Source organism: Poromitra crassiceps (assembly GCF_964638095.1).
Source record: "Poromitra crassiceps genome assembly, chromosome: 9".
Taxonomy (NCBI): domain Eukaryota; kingdom Metazoa; phylum Chordata; class Actinopteri; order Beryciformes; family Melamphaidae; genus Poromitra; species Poromitra crassiceps.
Window position 1 is genome coordinate 27,381,745 of NC_139630.1, and position 20,623 is coordinate 27,402,367.

General features: G+C 43.3%; 1 protein-coding gene across 3 annotated transcripts in view; it reads right to left on the reverse strand.

Moving 5' to 3' along the window:
- Positions 1 to 5,711: 5,711 nt before the first annotated feature.
- epb41l2 (erythrocyte membrane protein band 4.1 like 2) overlaps positions 5,712 to 20,623 on the reverse strand; it is a 69,375-nt gene continuing 54,463 nt past the window's right edge. For 2 of the 3 annotated variants that reach the window (XM_083643319.1, XM_083643318.1), the window contains 7 exons: positions 19,421 to 19,588; positions 15,230 to 15,925; positions 13,172 to 13,300; positions 12,656 to 12,754; positions 12,460 to 12,540; positions 10,955 to 11,069; positions 5,712 to 9,916 (listed from right to left, as the gene is read on the reverse strand). In XM_083643319.1, the coding sequence (XP_083499445.1) occupies positions 10,965 to 11,069; positions 12,460 to 12,540; positions 12,656 to 12,754; positions 13,172 to 13,300; positions 15,230 to 15,925; positions 19,421 to 19,588 (1,278 nt within the window). In that variant the 3' untranslated portion in view covers positions 5,712 to 9,916; positions 10,955 to 10,964. The remainder of the gene's footprint in view (positions 9,917 to 10,954; positions 11,070 to 12,459; positions 12,541 to 12,655; positions 12,755 to 13,171; positions 13,301 to 15,229; positions 15,926 to 19,420; positions 19,589 to 20,623) is intronic. The other variant, XM_083643320.1, reaches the window with a different exon arrangement.

The window sequence follows — 20,623 nt, forward strand, 5'->3', positions numbered from 1 at the left end:
ACACACACAAAAAAAGTTTATATATTTTTATCGAATCAAAATTGTATACCCCTACCCTGGACTCAAATTAAAGAGAGTGTACCCTCCCTCAGCCTAAATTTAAAACAAAATGACCCCCCCTATTTTCCTCCAGTGGACCCTTCCGTAACGGTCCCCAACTGTTTGAATTCATATAAATTGATCGGTCCCGATCTGCGTACTGCAGTCAGCGGCTTCTCACAATGGAGACAACAAGGTTCAGTGGTGAGCAGCTGCAATTAGATGGACTTCCCCCAGAAGTATTGGTCAAGGTGTTTGGATACCTGTCAACGGCAGACCTGGGCAAAGTTGGGAGCTGCTGCAAATATTTCAAGGACGTTACTGACGCCCCATCTCTTTGGAAGGACAGTGTAGTGGTTATTAGACATCGTCGATGTGACCGGACTGCAGTCAGGGGCTTCTCACAATGGAGACAACAAGGTTCAGTGGTGAGCAGCTGCAATTAGATGGACTTCCCCCAGAAGTATTGGTCAAGGTGTTTGGATACCTGTCAACGGCAGACCTGGGCAAAGTTGGGAGCTGCTGCAAATATTTCAAGGACGTTACTGACGCCCCATCTCTTTGGAAGGACAGTGTAGTGGTTATTAGACATCGTCGATGTGACCGGACTGCAGTCAGGGGCTTCTCACAATGGAGACAACAAGGTTCAGTGGTGAGCAGCTGCAATTAGATGGACTTCCCCCAGAAGTATTGGTCAAGGTGTTTGGATACCTGTCAACGGCAGACCTGGGCAAAGTTGGGAGCTGCTGCAAATATTTCAAGGACGTTACTGACGCCCCATCTCTTTGGAAGGACAGTGTAGTGGTTATTAGACATCGTCGACGTGACCCCTACACAAATGGATTCTGGGCCACTCTAAGCTGCAGGAAAATCAGTCGAGTTCTAGTGAAATCCTACACCTATTGGAAACAGGTTGTCAAATGGCTACCAAATCTCACTACAGCCATCATGGACTGTGCGTCTCCCCAAACTATCCACTTCTTAAACAAGCTTCCAAACCTGAAGCATGTGGAAATGAGGGTCAGTTGTTGCTTTGTGTCTCGGCCTGAAAAGCTGACTCGCCTCAGCATGAACCATGTACGATTCCCCCCTCCAGCCGAAATGTCCTTTGTTGTGGCCGTCTCACAGTTCACCAACCTGACCTGTCTGGTCTATCAGCAGAGGGGACAACATGGCGACCTGACTCAGATGCTTCGCTCCACCATTACCTGCTTGCCGAAGCTGAAGCATCTCTCGTGGTGGTATTGTGGTATTGTTTACTGGTACAATAATAAACCTAGGAGGCTAACTGGAGACACGACACAGGACGTCCATTCAGTTTACTGTGTAACTTGTCTATTGGTCCCCCGTGCAACAACACGTATACGATGGTTCCTAGCTGACGTACGTGAACCCATCACTACATCCCCCTTTCTAAATAATGTTGCTTCTTGTAAACAATGAGTTATCATATCAACAACTATAGGAGAACTCTTTTTTTAGCTGGCTGTACCTTAAACAGTTCAGGCATTCAAATATTATTTTAGTTATCAACCAACCATGACATTGCTATCAACAACATAATAATGCTTAGTGTATGGCTTCCACTTGCTTATTAGCTTACCCGTAAAACCAATTGCATGAAACATTTTCACAACTTAGCTTCTGTAAACACTGCATCATAGTGAACATCAACACAATCTTTCTTTCTTTTTTTTTTTACAACATTTCTCTTTTTTCTGTTTTTATTTCTTTTTCTTATTTTATATAACACCACCATAGTCTCGAGAGTGATGAATGTTGTTAGCAGAGAAGACTCCTTGGCGAGTGGTATCTGCCAGAATCCAGCATTGGCGTCTAGCTTTGAAAACACTTTGGCTCCAGCGAGCTGTCCTAGTGTGTTTTCCACTGTGGGGAGTGGATGTGTTTCTCTCTTTACTGATTTATTCAGCTCGGTGAGATCGGTGCATATTCTCACCCCCCTGCCTGTGCGCTTGGGCACCACCACCATGGGCGCACACCACTCTGTGGGCTCCTTCACCTTTGAAATAACACCTTGCTGCTCCATGCGGTTCAGCTCTTCTTTAATCCTTGGTAGGAGCGGGAGGGAGATACGCCTGGGCGTTGTTATGGAAAATGGGGTAGCTTCCGGCTGCAGTACAATGGTGTACTCACCCTCCATTTTTCCTAGTCCAGAGAACAGCTTTGGAAACTCCTGTTTTATCGCTTCTTTGAAGTCCAGGCTGACATCATCTAGCCTGGCAATCAGCTGCAATGCTGTGGCAGCTGGCCTGCTTAGCAGCGGTGTGCTCAGCCCCTCTACGACATAGATGTCCTCTCTCGTAGATTTGTCTCTCTTGCTCAGAGTGGCAGTAAACTTGCCTTTGACACTGAGAGGACCTCTTCCAGGCCCCTTCAGGATCTTTGTTGCCTTCTCCAGTCTGCTGAGAATTGTGCGTACAGCGCTTCCGGGACTGCTGACACATCTGCTCCTGTGTCAATTTTGAACACTGTTTTGTAGTTGTCCATTTTTATTTCTGTCATCCAGGGACTGTCCCCCGCATCAGTTGTCACTGAGCCCAGGAACGCAACCTCATAGGATTCTTCAGTGTCCTCGGAGACTGTGGCAACATTCACTTCATGCATTTTTTTAGTCTTACACACTCTAGCATAATGTCCTTTTTTTCTGCACAGGTTGCACATCACATCCCTCGCTGGACATTGTTCCAGGCTGTGCCCTCTTGTGTCCCCACATCTAATGCACTGTCTGTCATGTGTTTTCTTGAACGTCTGACTACTGTGTCTGAATGGCTGTGGTTTAGCTTGCTTTGATCTTGCGCCGCCATGCTGCTGTGAGCGCACGCTGTCAAGCTGCGTGTTTGAAATGTCTCCTTTAAAGTTAGACTTTAGCATTTCTTGTTGCTTTTTCACCTGCTCGCTTTGTTTAGCTCTGGTGACCGCTTTTTCCAAGTGTCAGTTCGGGGTCCATTTGCAGTTGTTCTGACAAACGTTTATCTCTCAGACCCACCACAAGCCTGTCCCTTACCATTTCGTCATGCAGAGCCCCGTAGCCGCAATGCTCTGCTAGGCAATGCAGCGCAGTGATGAAGCAGTCGGCCGTCTCGCCTGTCTCCTGCTGTCGCTGGTTAAACTTGGCTCTTTCAAATATCACGTTCCTGCGAGCTATGAAATGAGTATTTAACTTTCCTTTGACAGTCTCGTACTCACTCGCTTCTTCAGCGCTGAGGTGTAAAGAAACCAAAATGTCCTCGGCTTCCTCTCCCATTGTGTAGATTAGTGCATTGACCTGATTTTCGTCCGCCTGTATTTCCAAACCAGACGCGATGCGAAATCTGTCAAAACGTTTAATCCACTTTGTCCAATCTTCAGCTTTAAATGTGAATTTCTCCGGTGGGGTGACTTGAAACTGGTTCATGTTGCCGCGGCTATCAGCTAGCTCTGCTAACTTTGACTGTCGCCGCTACTGGCTCGCGCAACTTCCACCAAGCCGACACTTTTCTTCTTCTCCCAAAAAGCGGCGCCGAACCCACTTCGCGAGTTATTAAACTTCTGACACCATGTGGTATTGTTTACTGGTACAATAATAAACCTAGGAGGCTAACTGGAGACACGACACAGGACGTCCATTCAGTTTACTGTGTAACTTGTCTATTGGTCCCCCGTGCAACAACACGTATACGATGGTTCCTAGCTGACGTACGTGAACCCATCACTACAGTCTATGGGTGATTCACATCCATTTCTCAAGGACAGGTACTGTGGTCCCTCTAATGGAAACCCAGCGTCATCAGAAGCAACAGGTGGGTTGCAATATTCCAGGAATATTCAAAGTTGGAAACTTTAGGTGGAAATTAACTGGAATATATGAAAATTTATATTTATATATTTTATATGGAAATAATTTCTAGTTCTGTCATAAGCGTGTGAGCCTGTAGCTGGCGCGTGATTTCTAACCCCACATAGGATAAGCAATAACCACGCCCTGTGGCGCCGGGATTGGCCAGGAGCAACACTGGAGGGCACGCAGCCCAGCGATTTCATGAACCAACTGAATAGCTCTTGAGAAGGACAGCGATTTCAAGAGCGGACATTGAAATTAATTATGGTCACCTACCTTCCTTAGCATAGTAATAATAATAATAAGCATACTAATTGTAATCTACACAATGTACACAATCTACAAAAACATGCAATAATATAAACGGTGTTGTGTTCACGTTCATAGCTCATATATTATAATGTATCATATCGTTAATTTCAAGCTCAATTCTTACCCAGAGAAAAGGTACAGCACTGAAAATGTAACAATAGTTTTTTAAACATCTTTATTTTAAAAGATGAAAACCCCCAGGTGCTTTAGTCCCAAGCTTCAATGCTCCTGGCCAATCCCGGGGCCACAGGGCGTGGTTATTGCTTATCCTATGTGGGGTTAGAAATCACGCGTAGCTGGCTCGTGAGCCTGCTCAACTGTTGAGCAATTATTATAGTAGTGAGATGTCTGTAATGTATGTGACAACATAAATACAGTTAGTCTAAATTACCCCCAAATTTACAGTTTATTCCCCATATATTAACTTTTTTTCCCCACCCCTTTGCAAGTCTAGGTGGATCTACTGGTGTGGCAGCCTTGACCAGTCTGGAGCTTATTGACTATATGGATCCTTGGCTGTCACGAGAGGCAATGAGGGAGATCTTCCCTCACCTGCAGACTCTTGCTGTGTTCTACCATGACCTGATCTTTGAAGGGGAAGAGCAGGGCCACTTGGACAAATGGCTGGCTGACCTCCATCACCTGACCACCCTCATTGTGGACATGGGTCCGCATGTATGGCAGTATGCAACCTCCATTCCAGCCACAGTGACAAATCTCACACTGGCTCGTAAAATTGGATCAGAGGAGATGGGACGTGTAGCATCAGTGGCACCAAATCTCCTCCACCTTGACTTTAACCCAGTATGGGCTATGGGAGGAGTCACTCCTCAAATCCCAAATGTATTTCCAAAGCTCATAAGCCTCACACTTGGCACAGATGATGTATCAGAAAGGAATTTCTTAAAGCTTCACCAATTGCAGAATCTGAGACACTTGCAAATTAGGGGTAATTATAATCGGTCATCAGACATCGGATCTAAGGTTATCCAAATGCTTCAAGACCTCTCTAACAACAGAATCCAGGTCACCCACTGCAGTCCAAACAGATCCCTGATATACCGTGCCTGTATTTGCCTGGTGCACTGAGTTATTGTTCTTTGGAGGTCAATGAAACTGAAGACAGACTGCTGTTTGACTAAAGAACCCATCAGGATCAACCTGATGTCTGGGATTTAAATTTTCAAAATAATAACTTGATTTAAAGGAGACATGAAGAAACACATGATAGTCCACACAGGAGAGAAGAAATTTAATTGCTCAGTCTGTGGTAAAGATTTTGGTCAGAAAAGACACTTGAACCAACACATGATAGTCCACACAGGAGAGAAGAAATTTAATTGCTCAGTCTGTGGTAAAGGTTTTGGTCAGAAAGGACACTTGAACCAACATATGGTAGCCCACACAGGAGAGAAAAGAAATACATGCTCAGTCTGTGGTAAAGGTTTTGGTCATAAATCAAGCTTGAACAGCTGGATTAAAGAATACATTAATAAAGGAAAAACAGTCATATTCATTTCAGAGTATAACAATCCTTTATTTAAACAGTGTTACACAGGGAAGGAGTGGCTGTGTGTGGGGGAGTGAGGGTGGGGCACACAAGACAGTGAAGCTGCTAGATAGAAAACACTGGTGATCATTGGCAGACTCAAAGGAAATTCTGGGGCGGACTTCTACCGGGCAGCAGCAACGGGGCCTTTTGTCCAAAGCTTCCCATATCAGCCAATGCAGGTGGTTTGTTTTCCAAAAAATCTTTTGCAATTTATATTTTTTTAGGGCAGAAGTGTACTGAATTTGTTTAAATTACAAAATGGTTTCATCCAGGCGTACTGCGGTACAAAGCCTATAAGATCAAACATAACTAATCCAATTACTGTTTTTTTTTTATAACTTTGACTTCTTCCTCCAAAGCTAGAGCCATATATATATAGAGAGAGATTGACTAATAGGAGCATCCATGGATGTATTTAGGGAGCATCAGCTGAATACCTAAGGTTGCCATGTTGTAAATAAGAAGTGTTGGCTAAAAATACAAACCAGTGACCTCCATGTCATCATGTTGAGATCCCCGACATGTTTTTAAATCAGCTGGCATAGAATCATCAGTTACTAATCCATGTATTGTGCAGCTGACTTGGCAACCAATGGAAAATGCAAATTGTCTATGTATGGCTCACATTGATCAAAAGTTGTTCCTTTATGTTCATAAAAAGTAACTAATTGCAAAACACAAATTTTATGACAGAGCTTTTCTTGAGGTTTTGAAAGACACATCAAGTCATACAAGAAAATATAATTTTTTTTGGAACACCAGCCCTCGGAGCCCCGACGCTCCTGTGATTGGTTAAAACAGAGCTCCTGTGATTGGTTAAAACAGAGCTCAAGCCCCCTAACAGAGGAAACACCTGAGGCTACAACAAACAGGAAATGGTGATGGTAGGAAAATTGATTTATAGTGGTGTTCATTTTCTTAAAATGTAAAAAACAAACAAAAGAAAAACTCTGAAATATATTAAGAATATCGAAGAGGGGGGCACAACAAATCCCACCTTTCAACAACTAGATCGGTTTCACAGAGAAAAGACAAAATAAAGTTTGTAAGATTGAAAAACAAAAGAAAAATATTTCTGCAAATATAGTTTTTTTGTAATATAACCAATGCTTTTGGATTTTTTTTTTTGGAACAGCGAAAGCTTCCAAGCTGCCTAGTGTTGGGTGTATTTGTGTTTTTCATGTGTTTTGTCTCTTTGTAAGGGGGGTGCAGGTTACTGCTGCCCCCCCCTGGAATGTCACATAACTGCATAGTCGAGGTCAGACCAGTGGTTCCCTAATAGAAAGCCCAAGATTGTTAGAACCTCTTTTACTTGGCTGGACAAGCCTCAGTCCAGACAATAACTTTTCAAACTGGAGAAAACTTACGTACTAGAAATATCACACTCATTTCTAGCAATAGCAATTGTGAGCCGCAGTAAATAGCAGTCTGACACCTGGGAAATGTATGTCAATATTTCTTCCAAAGAAAAAAGGAAGAAAGAAAAAGACAAGTTTACTCCAATTCAAAATGCCATTCTCTCTACTTTCTTCCATGGTCCAGTCAGACATGAGGGTGTGGCCAAATTTAGGCAGGCCCAAGTAGAAAGTTTACACATTTTTCTGTGTCACTTTTCACTAAGAATCAGTTGAATTCTGTGGAATGTGTTTCTTCTCTCCTAACATTTACAATCTGCATAATATACAGTAAACCAAGCAAACCTTGCCTTGTTCTAACAGATTTAATGCTGCATTTATTGACACAAAACCTTTTTTTTTTGTAACGTACCATTTTCAGCAAAAGACGACAGAAAATGAATAAAATGCCAACAGATTCCATTCGGGGCTTTCAAGAGCACTGCAAACCCTTTTAGATACACTTCCCTTTAGGTTGCATTGTACTGTCATGTTGTAACTGTTGCAAAGTAAAAAATAAAATAAAAATGTTTCAAAATACTTCTTACTGTCGTAGTTCCAATGAACAATTTCAGAGCGCTATGCCTTTGCTGTGGAGAGTAAAAGGCAGTTGGCCGTGTAGCTTTTGACATTTAAATAGGCCAAAAACATACAACATGACAACCGTTGCAGAATATTTGGTTGCAGTAGACCAGTTACAACACAGCCAGGGTCAGGTCAAAGATAAGTCTAACATGAGCCCAGATAGTCTTTCATCTATACACACTGAAAAACCAATCAACACAGTAGCCTTCTATCTAGACTTGCTGAAGATACTCTTGCAAGATAGTGATGTATATACTGTAAATTTGACAGACTTAACTCCCACATCGCTCAGTGTGAAGACGTGTTCCCAGATAGTCTTGCATCTAGCAGGGTTTGTGGGTGTGATAGTTCCTGGTCTGGTATGAAGCTAGGAGTGAAATGAAAATGTTCTGGCTCCAGTGCAGGTTGTGGTACAAAACGGTTCTTGGATTTTTTGTGGGTTGTTAGGGGGCTAAGCTGACTAAATTCCAGTGCTACTGTCACTTTCACTTAGCAGCATTTCTTTTAGCCGTAGTGGAAATGGTCTAATGCTGAGTGAAGCACTTGCATCATTGTTCAGTTTCTTATTTGCACTCCTGAGTCAAGAGCGTTAGTTGGCACTGCAGAAAAAAACTAGCACCAGTGCCACCTCTATCTCCTAATCTGATCCTCTCTCAATTAAAAAACCTGTTTACTGCTCCCTCGCTTCCCTGCGGCCCAATAGGAATGGTTAGTGTCATACAGTGGGCAGGCCCAGGGAGAGCGCTTGACCAATGAAATGCTGTCTCACTGCTCCCATTAACCTTTAGTTTTACTGTACATAAAAGTTGTATACTAGCTTCGAAGTCAATTCACGTTCAGTTTAAATTGATTTTTCACATATTCTAAAAGTACATTAAAACATATTAATGCTGTCACTGGTGATGGAGCAGTCACAAATATATGACAATGAATTAATTTCACCTGCACCATTTGGATTCCCAAGTTAAATGAATATCAAATTCAAGGACTCCTTGTGTGTGTGTGTTTTTTTTAAGGTAAAACGTTTTCTCTTTTTAGAGATAAAAAGTGAACTGAACAGAAAATGAATTCACGTCAGCTGCTCGTCAACACACAAGGAATGTGGATGAATAAAAACTACACCTAAAAAAGAAATCGTAAATTCTCAAAAACCTGGTTGATTGGTTTTATGGCCATGTTTAAACTACAGCTCCCTAGTTTCTGTAATTACAGTAATTACATAGTAACAAAATGTAATAACATTTGACACAGCTGGTTCTGTTGCTACCACTAACACCAGGCATTCACCTGACCAGGATTGAACAGTCAGTCAGATTGTTGGTTTTGGTTGCACCTTGGAAAAAGGAGGCCATTCCAAATACCAAAAGTTGACCTGTTTCTTGCGGAGATGGTTGTTTCTATACAACAGTTCATAATTTACCATATTATATTTTGTTACATCCACTGCTTGCAAGAGGGAGCTGTAGTTTAAATATTTGGATACAATTTTTACTTTTAGGGATGCACCGATACCATTTTTTTCACTGCTGATTCCCAATTCCAAGTACCCGGTACTAAACTTCAAGTATCAAATACCAATGTGATTCATTAATTCTACCAGACAGTTTAGAATAGAAGAACATTAGTTTGTCACTGGACAAAACGTTTTCTCCATTTGAAAGCACGGACATCCTTCTATGTGTGAAAATTTGATGGGGGGGTATTTCCAAGTGTTAGAGAAGGTTCTTGGTATCATATTTTTACAACAACTTATGAATTTTAAAATAGGGTTAGTGGCCCCATCTAATCTCATACCGGGATTGGTATCAGTGCATCCCTACAGGTTTAATCATAGCAATATCTTCTCTCTTTTTGCAAAAGAAACAATAAAAGAAAAATGCACTAGTAAAAAATAAAAACACGCTACAAATGTTAAGCTAACAAAGTGGTTCTTTTCTTCCTTCAGAAAGAGTGAGGATTTTTTTTTCCTTTTTCTTTGTTTTGGAGTGAGGGATTTAGATGCACCACAGACACATAAGGAAGACTGACTGGGAAGAGATTTCTCTCCATCCGTCTCCACTTCTCTCCCTCCTCTTCTCGTCTGATCCTCCTTCCCTCGCTCTTCTCCTCTTCTTCAGTCGGTCAAGGTTGGTTGTTGTGGGGTGATGAAGGTCCGCTAGATGTCAAAGGAAACCGTCACGCTGGGGCCCTTCAACTCTGGACACGGGGAGAAATACATGAGGGCAGTGAGGCACGGTGGCGTGGTGGCGTACCTGCAGTATTATTCACCTTATGCAGAAGAGACTGTCTGGCTTGAGAGACTAACAGGAAGTGTAAATACAATGTTTTTACACTTCCTGTGACTCATAAACCTAGTCTGGCTCATAATGTGAGTCAAACTAGGTTTGACCAGGTGAGTCAGACTAGTTTGAGCAGGTAAAACAGCAGGCGTTTTGAACAGGAAGTCCAGCATTCCGACAGTTTTCACACACAAGCCCACTTTCCAACTCAAACACTGTTGTAAAGCCATCCATAGCTGGCTATTCTCTTCAATCGAATCACCTCTTTCTTATACTATTTGCATCAAGCTTTCTCCCTAAAAACAGGGCCCTACACAATTCCAATTAAAAAATGCCATACTTTTTTCAGATCTTGATTTGTTTGAAGATTTTGTCTGGTGTTCAATATGATTTATGCAGATAGACGTCTTGCCCCTGCTAACTAGGTCATATCACTGTATACATGAACATTGTTCTGCATGGTGACAAATATCAGAATATGTGATATGGTTGGCAGTGTTCCTACATGGTTTATATTTAAAAATTCAATGTTTTTCCAGGCAGACTCTATGTTCTTGACTGAATTTGAGTTTGGTGGATATTTGACATAATGCAGGCAGCGGCTGGGTATTAAGAGCATCCCTCAGCTAGAGTCTAGCCGAACATCAACACAAACTTTTTTCCAGGCTTTTTTTTTAAATTCAACTATTCAAGGAAATGATCAAATTAATTTTAAATATTTTTCCAGACCTGCGTAGGAACCCTGTAAATACCTAGTATTTACAGGGTAGTACATGCTTTTTTCCACCTCATCTAGGTTCAGTCTTCTTCCTCGGCAAGCTACATTTGTATATACATCACCACTGTTGTTAATGAACAGACCCCTACTACTACTTTCACCATTAATAATGATAATAATAATAATGATGATAATGATAATAATAATAATAATTAGCGTTACTATTATTATTATTACCTGAGTTCAGTCAATCCTCCTCCTCAGCCAGTTCAGTTTCTTTATGAACCACCACTCTGGTAACAGACATGTCAGGATGTTGCTCTTTGGCCTCCTTAATGGCCTGGGCCAATGCCTGCAGTACCACAGGGCAACCACACAGTGGCAGCACCAAGTAGAGCAGGCAGTGGGGGAAGGAGGGACAAGGGGGGGGGAGACGATGAAGTTAAATGAAAAATAACATAAGAAGCACAAATAAATAAATGAACAGAATGCTGGATTTACTATCACTATGTCTTTTCCACTTTCCACTTTTTCACTTTACATCTCAGACTGAACAACTGAGTGTTTAATGTGTGTGTGTGTGTGTGTGTGTGTGTGTGTGTGTGTGTGTGTGTGTGTGTGTGTGTGTGTGTGTGTGTGTGTGTGTGTGTGTGTGTGTGTGTGCGCGCGCGCCCATATATATATATATATATATATATACACCGGTATATATATATTATATATATATGCTTAATTGTATCCTTGTAAATGTAAATCCAGCCAATGAGAACAGATAGGCAAATTAAACAACAATGGTAGAGGAGTTGTGCACAAAGATCCAGACCTTAGCAAAATACATTTTCAAATATTTGAGCTACTTGAGCGCGATCTATCTTGACTCTGCTTTCACTTGTTACAGCTGCCATCTGTGAGGAGTTTGCGGCAGCCATTTTGGATCCATACTGACAAGTATTCCGTTTAATGTGAAAGTAATTAAACAGCCTCAGAAGAGGGTGCACCACTTGAGAAATAAATAATATATCAAGCAGCCATCACATTATTTGAAAATGTCTGAAATGTATTTGAGTGACATTTTGCCAGGTCTGCAATTCACAAACGAATCAAATTTTAAACTGCATGTGACTCGGATATGATCTTCTCAGTGCTGGTTTAGCAGGTGGAATAGATCAGATCTGGGACACCAAAAGTTAAAAATGAGATTTTCTGTTCCTGTCGAAATCCAGACAATCCAAGATAAAGACAGCAAATCAAACTAACCAGTGGCGGAAGAGTTATGAAAACAGACGTAGATAACATGGTAAAAAAGGATGGGTGAAATCATTGATTTGATTAAAAAATGATACAGATGGAAGGGATAGATGGAGTAAATGACAGTCAAGGGGTGGGATCTCCTGTGTGATTGATAGCTCGAGGGCGTGTCTATTGAGATATGAATAAATCAACCGTGCGTTCAGACTGTGAGCAACACGCTCAACAAGTCACGGCAAGTCCGTTTTGTGGACCTTAGTTTTTTTGGCCAAAAAGAATAGCTGGCCACAACGGAACCTTTTGCGGTCATTGGCCATCGACGGCATATCCGATTTGTGTGCTTCTTTGTTTCCCTGTTGATTGCGATTTCCTTCTATGAAGAATAAATCTGCCTGGCAAGTGATAAATGTGTGAGAGAAGTTAATTGTATCGACCGAGTTTGTCGTACAGTGTGAACTGTAAAGAGTGGGGTGGGCTGTGTGATGGCAGCTGACCTGGTCGTGGTCGATGTCAGAGTCTCCGGTGATGACGATGCGTTTCTCGATCCTCGTCTCTGATAGGCCGCCCTTTAATGTCTGGAATAAACAGATTCTGGTTTGTGATGAGTGCGCAAGACCCGTCCGGCTGTTTGCGTCATGTGTGCAATAATGGCAGCCACGCGTGGACATGTGCTCGTGTCCGTGTGTATACCTTGGTAATGTGTGTGGTTGTAGTTGTGCACAGAGATTCAGAGGTGATCGTCTGAGCGGTCATCAAAACTCCAGGTTCACCATCCTCAGTGCCATCCAACTAATAACAGAGAGAGAGAGAGAGAGAGAGAGAGAGAGAGCGCATTGTTAATTACCACTGGAATATCTTTGTATCCTTTGTTAGATAATAATATTTAGAATAGACTTTTGTCTTGAATTTCAATATATTTCAAAACATATCATTCCTCTAAACAACCTCTCTTTGCGTGGGAGGAGGAACGAATCAGGATGTACCGTTGTCACAAAATAAGCTATAAAAACAATACGGTACATCGATATTCACATTAATAGGGCCTATGGTAATGGTACAACCAAAACATCGGACATATTTTGGAAACGCATGGAAAACTCTTGTACCTCACATTTTATATCAAGAGAATAAACGTATCAAGACAACGACAAAAAAAAGTCTAATTTGGCTATTTGCAACAAAGACATATGGTCTTTAGATGTGCACCTGTGCAGCTTCGTATGTGATGGTCTTGGTCTCTGTATGTACGATGGGCACTTCTTTCGTTGCGATCTCAGTCTTCTGGGCAGCGAAGGTGTCTGATATGGTCACCATCTCCGTCTTGACCACAGGCGGCTGAGATGGGGGGGGGGGGTTGAGATATTAAAACACAAACCTGTGACAGATGGAGGAACACAGACGCAGCCAGCTTTGGGTTCAAAGTCACTTCCAAGTCAATCAATGCATTGTTTTTGATAGTTTAAATGCATTAAACTATCAAAATACTTTTAGAAATCATTGAGTGCTTCATTATTAGCAAATTATTCACATTTCCCCTTTGAATTGATTGTATTGAATGGGAGGTGACCCCGCTGCCATACACGCAGCGATAGTCGTGGACGTACACATGCAAAGACATGCAGCAAAAGTCATACTCAAACCTATATTACAAGCTGCCAAACACATGCAGGTCGACATCATGCACGGACACATACGACACAAACACAATATGACAAGTGCAACGCCTGTTCAACTACAATGTGCAACCCAACATGCAACAATGTAACCATAATATTACAATGTCTACAAAAACAGCATGTCATGCAGAACAAGAGCAGCTGAAACAGCAACAAATAACACACAACTAGAGAAATATCTTTGGTGTCAACATGCACAGTACAGTACAGCACAAACATGCATAAACCATGACCCGATGAAACAAACAACATTTCAATGACTGACGGACATAATGGCAATTGAAATGCAAATAACATCATGCACAAGATGACAACATTCGAATGAGCGGGAGGCATTTCGGCAAGTGGTTGGCAATGACGATTTCTACTGGTGTTGTTACCGTGGTGACCGTGATGAGCCAATTACAAAGCAACGGTGAAGCATCACTGCCAAACACAAGCAGGGCACGGAAACGGACACCAAAGGTGAAATGTGGCATGCAGAGCAAACAGCAAATATACATCTAATAGCGTCATGCATTTAAAACCTCCAAATACAGGTACAGAAGTCAAACACAATGCAGCAAGAGGGACACGATGTATGCTTGATAATGTATAGGGAGGTGGAATCAAAATGGAGGCAGTAACGGCGGCACACCACACTATGTGGGGCGGAATGGACTATGCTGATGATAGGGGTCAAATTAAAATATACACACATGATGAAAAACAAAAACAAAATCAACACCAATGACGAGTTATGCAGGGCGTGGTCACATGATGCCGACACCAACACACCAACAAAGAGTTGGTACATTGTATCATCAAAGGACGATTCCCTCTTTGCTGTAGGGTTTTATATAGAACAGTATATGGGTGAAGCTTAGGGGACTAGTTGATCGGGCGGAGGGGTAAAGTTCTCTGACACTGTAGCTTGATATCAATGCTGTCGTGTGAAAACCATATTTGCACCCCCCCCCCTTTTTAATATCCTACTTGAATTAACAAAGTATATGTTTACAAATTCACCCATGTGGAAAGGCATTTCATAATTGCACAATGCATGAAACCCACTCTAAAATTTAAAAACTACATGGGTGTCTGTTTGAAATCTGAAATCTTCTGGGGGAAGAAAAAAAGAAAAGCAAAATCTTTTCAACTTGGTTCATTCAATATTTGTGGACATTGACAACTTCCCCCTAAAGCTAGAAATCAAGGCTTGGAGAACCAGCTGCCCAAGGTATAACATGTGTAAATTAGGTTTTAGGGGGACTTTTTCCAGTTTCTAAAAAGTTCAAATTTTAGACTTACGAGTTTTCACATGACAAATATAAGTAACTAAGGAGTAACTAATTGTAGACTGATATGAAATATACATGGGAGTAATACACTGTAGACTGATATGAAATATACATGGGAGTGATACACTGTAGACCGATATGAAATATACATGGGAGTGATACACTGTAGACTGATTGTAGGCTGATATGAAATATACATGGGGGCTAAATATTCACGCAAGCAGGAAGGAAAAGTGGGGTGTGTCTACAGTTGGCAGGAGGGATCAAAGCCCAGCGAAGCTCCGCGATTGGCCCAGAGAAGAAATTACCTCAGAGCAACAAATAACCTGCGGCCGCGGTTCTGCCTCGGCCAATGAGGCCTCTCCATTCATTTTAGGCTCCTCCTCTTCCTCTGCCAAAGCGACCAATCCGGGCGTCTCCTCCTCTGGGAGGGCGTGGCCATTGGGGGCTTCATCGGGCGTCACCATGGGATCTTCTGTGCTCTCCTCCACCTCCATCTCTTCTTCTCCTCTCTCCTCCTCCTCCGCCTCCTCCTCTGTGTTCTCCTGCTTCCCTCCCTCCTCCTGCACCTCCTCTTCCCTGGACTGCTCTCCCTCTCCGGAGGCGGCCTCCTCTGCAGGCTGGCCGGCGTCAGCGGGAAGGGAAGGGGCGTCTGGGACCGAGAGGGCGTTCTCCTCTGCCGTCTTCTCCTCTTCCTCCCTCGGCTCCTCCTCTTCCTCCTCCTTCTCTTCTGGTATTTGCGTGTGAGAGACGGACACGGCGATGTTCGGATGGTACTCGGCCTCGTCGTCGCTCTCGCTCTCTGACGAAACGCTCTCCTGCTTGGCGGGCTTGGCTTCCTCCGCGGGCGCCGCCTCCTCGGCAGCCTGCACCGCCTGCTCCCGCGCCTCCTGCTGTGCAGGCGGGGCAGCGGGGGGGCTGTCGCTAACCGTGACTAGTCCGGCTTTGGTTGCCTTGGAAACCTCTTGGACGACAACGGTTTCTTCTATTTCAACTTCGGTTGTCTATACACGCACATACACATGCACGCACGCACGCACGCATACATACACACACACATGCACACATATGTGTGTGTTGCGCGCACGCAAACGCACACACACAAAGATGTACACATACACACACAACACACGCGCATGGAGAAAAACAAAACAAAAGTGTAACATGACCACAGAAAATAACGTAAACAAATGAAACGACCTTCACTGAGAAGGAAGTAACACAGGACCACAATACAGAATACAAGAAGGATGGAAAAGCCAATTGAAATGACTGGATGTTCAACTGTGGACAAAAATGGGAAAAAGCAAAGTGAGTGAGAGGATCAAAGGAGACAGAAGCAGTGGAGAAAGAGTCAGAGATGGACAGATCTTGGCGAGGATGGATGGCTAGAATGAAAACATGAAAAGACGTTATTTCAAGTTGCCAGTTTTGGCGATGAATGGGCGGATGAAAGAAAGAAAGGATGGATAAAAAGAGCGATGGATGGATGGAGTAATAGAGGTAAGTTAGGACCACCTTTGCAGATTCTTTGGTGTCGGCGTTTGAATTATCAGCATCAGCTGCTTCCGTTTGGGGCTCGCTCACCTGCGTGACAAAAGAGTTACCATGACAACTGTCAATCACAGGCCAGTAGTGACGTAATCATTGTCAGCACCTAGTGCCCCCTTTGCAATAGTGTATTGTTTACCATAGCATGGGGGGAGGGGGTTGCATTTGGTTGGGCAGAGGGCGGGGAGAGTCTTATTGGAATTTCCATATAGTATAGGCTAGTTCATTGCAGCAGGCAGTAGAGAGAGCATAAAGAGAAGAGAAGATAAGGGATAGAAGATAAGAGTAGATGAATGGAAATAAAGAATTGAATCGAGTTGAGTCGAGCAGATGTCCATCTGCTGTGCAAATAAACCAACAAATCCAATATTGCATGGAGTGTTAATGACCCCACAATCTTAATGGATTTAGTTCAGTGCAAAATCCAGATCTTAAAAAGGTCTCGTGTCCAGTTATTAAACAAGTGATCAGTTCCTCTTTTTTCTCCAATGTAAACGCATGTTCAATTATTTACTTTTAATCATACGCTTATTTTTTAATCCTACGCTTTCATGCTCTCAGACATCCTTAAAGGTACAGCAGCACCATTTGAGGGAACAACTCTGTACCCTGTTTTCTCTCTCCTTAAGATATTATCACTTGTTCTGGTTTCTGAAAAGCATGATCTTAATAGTAAAGACATGATGATATATATTTTGTATATAGCATGATGCAAACTGCTGCCTCAATATTTTTTTTAGCAGAGCTGGTTTTTAGAGTGTTCACTTGTCCTGAATGTGGGCGGTAAGGGACAAATTCATGAATGGAGCAGACCGTTAAAATTGGCATACAATGAATCCAAACAAGCCACGTAGATAGAGAACATTCACAGTTGTTAGATGCTTCGGATTGGATTTACTATGACCATTTGGCATCCACAATGCATTCGACACGAATGCTTCCTAAGAGGAATGAATACAACATGGATTTATAAGAAATACCAGCATTCATTCAGCATTCAGAGCAGAGAAACAGAGTAGTTTGTAAAAATGCATGCGGGAAGCATTACTACAAATAGTTGAAGCGTTATATGAAGCCAGTTTACTTTCAATGTGATGAAATTACGGAGAGAATTATCTCCCAAATTTAAAAATGGAAAGCCTCTCCCCAAACAGGTTCTTATTATACAGTCAATGAAATAACTGCAAAGTGATCTATTTAACCAGCAAATTAGCAGAAGCAAGTCTTAAATTGTGCATAGGCTGCGATGAAAGTAAACTGTCTCCTATGTTGCTATAGCAGTAGCACCTCAGCGCCGGATAGCTCGGTCGTTGGGGAAATAACAGCCACTAGTGGTTCAGTGGTGCTGCAGACAGCAGCGGAAGTAGCGGAGGATGAACATGTGGAAATAACAGCGGCATCTAGTGGCGGTTCGGGGGAGCTGCAGGCAGCCGCTGCAGCTGAACATAGGCCGATGCCAGAATGGCTACTGAAAAGAATGGAAGCTATCTCCTCTTCAAGGCTCTACAGCAACACACACACACAGGCATTTGAGAGAAAGCAGAAAAAACAGAAGAAATCACACACACAGAAAGCAGAAAAACAGAACAATGATAAAACAGCCATGCTTTATGACATGTAAAAATGATATGACCATATGTTCAAAATGTTAATCATGACAGTGAGCAGAGCATCAAGGGAATGGGACCGACAACAGAATATAGCAGAACTGAAAAGTGATGCACGTCCAGCTGAAAGGAGGAGGAAACGGTTAGAGCAGTGCAGCAGAGAAAGTGAGGTCAGTATTGTAGAGGAAACTTAAAACCACTCAGGCAGTAGGGACTGTGAAGAGCACGACTACACATGAGCCACTATCAGAACCAGAACCTGCCCATTCAGGATGCAGCACAAAAGCCCGATCCCACCATGTTGGAATTGAGATCCATTCCAAACACTGTGATGAGCAGCGCAGTGAAAGCTAGTGAGCAAATGTGAAAGCAAAGATTTAGCAATAAAAAAACGTGTGAGCACTAAAAGCAAATGGAAATTCCCAGGGAGAAGTGAGTGGAAGGGAAGGAAGGAAGGATTGCAGTCTCTAAAAAACATCCAAGACAAGTGGGAACTGGGCATTTTCAGACATCCAAGACACCGACATCAACACAGCCTGAACTGGAGATCTGAAAACTCACACAGCGTGTGTGTGTGTGTGTGCGTGTGTGTGTGCGTGTGTGTGTGTGTGTGCGTGCGTGCGGCCGTGCGTGCGGCCGTGCATGTGTGTGTGTGTGTGTGCGTGTGTGTGTGTGTGTTCCACGCTCCAGTTCAGCCTCTGTTGACAACTAAGTCCCCCCCCAAATGAGAAACTTCCTAATTCCCAGTTGGTGGATTTATTGAATTCAAACCGCAAAAGAGAACACCAGGGCAAGAAACCACCAATGGCTAACGACAGAGAGAGGAGATCACTGATTGGCTGAGACAGAGAGAGAAACTACAAGAAGGATTTAGTGAATGGTGCTTGCCTTGGAGAAGAGAGGAGAGGATGGAAGGAAGAAAGAAAGCGAGATACCTACATAGTTTAGCACACTATCAAATAATTATCCTATGAATGAATGCCTTGCTGCTGGTCAGACTTCCCAACACATGGTAGAAGTTGGGTATAAGGGACAGACAGATGCAATAACACTTGTTTGCTGCAAAAGACCACCTTTTGGACACTGTAAACAAATACAGCGTTGAAGCACTGCAAACGCCATGGACAAGGGCACTTCACCCGAGTCAGTCAATCAATGGAATCAAAAGGTTATTATTAATATTTAGTTTTCCGGTGAAATGCCCCTTTAATTCACATGTCTTTTTCCCCCTCGTCTCTAGACACGCCCAGACAGACGGACGGCACAGCCACACACACACACACACACACACACACACACACACACACACACACACACACACACACACACACACACACGTACCACTTGTTGCCGTTGGATACGTAGCGTTGTGGCGGGAGAGGAGGTGAGACGTTTCTCCCACTGGTTGGTCTGAGGAGGAGAGGGAGGTGGCGCCTCCATAAAGGAGCGTTTTAGCTGGCTAATGCTAGCCTGGTGTTTCAGGACCTCGTCCTGGGTCTTATCATGGTCCTAATGGGGAGGGGGGGGAGGGGAACAGGGGGGGAGGGAGGGGGAGGTAAGGGAGTGGAGGGAGGGGTAGAAAGGCAGGGATGAACGAGGGAGGATGGGAGGTAGGGATGCAAAATGGAGGAAAGGATACGTGGGTGGGGAATGGAGAGATATGGGGTGGATGGGGGGGAGAGGGAGGAGGATGGGAGAGGAGAGGAAAAGAATGGAAATTAAATGAAATGAACAGAGGGACAGAGGAAAGAGATACGGTTGGGATGGAGGGATGAAAGTGAAGGGTTGAGGACAGAGAGGGAGGGACGGAGAGAGGGATGAGGGAAAGAGGGATAGAGAAAAGGAGAGAGGGATGGAGGCATGGGGACAAACTCGGTTCAACAGGTCACAGGAACATTAGTCTGTCAATCAGGAAGAAGACAAGATGGATGCTAAGCCTCACTGGAGCCGTTTGCTTTGTAAAACGGAATTTTACTTCCAAATTAAGTTGATATTGTTGTTCAATTTAGTCAAATTTGTTATGAGAAAGTGTGTGTGTGTGTGTGTGTGTGTGTGTGTGTGTGTGTGTGTGTGTGTGTGTGTGTGTGTGTGTGTGTGTGTGTGTGTGTATATAAGCAGGCTGCAGTGAGGCTTCTCCGCCCCTTGTGGAGAAGACACGTCATTACAGTGGGCCAGAACAGAAGGGCAGAAAACAGAACGTGGGACTGATAGTGGTGATAAGAGAAACCCTGTCCCTCGCTCTCTCCCTCCTTCATTCTACCAGGATCCTCTTCGGACATTTTCTCCTTCGCCCTCATTCACTTCACCTGACGCTGCGTGCGTGTCTTGTGAAAACAATAGCGCCCCCATCTGGCAGCATCAGGTTATCATTCACTAAATACTTTTTTCCTCATCTGCACTTTCTCAATGTGTGTCTGCCTCTCTCCCTCTCTCCCCTACCCTCCCTACTCTTGACTACAAATAGCCATGTACATGCTACACAGAGCACGGTCTTTCAGAAGGATACTGCACAGTGCATAGATATACACTGACATACATGAGACC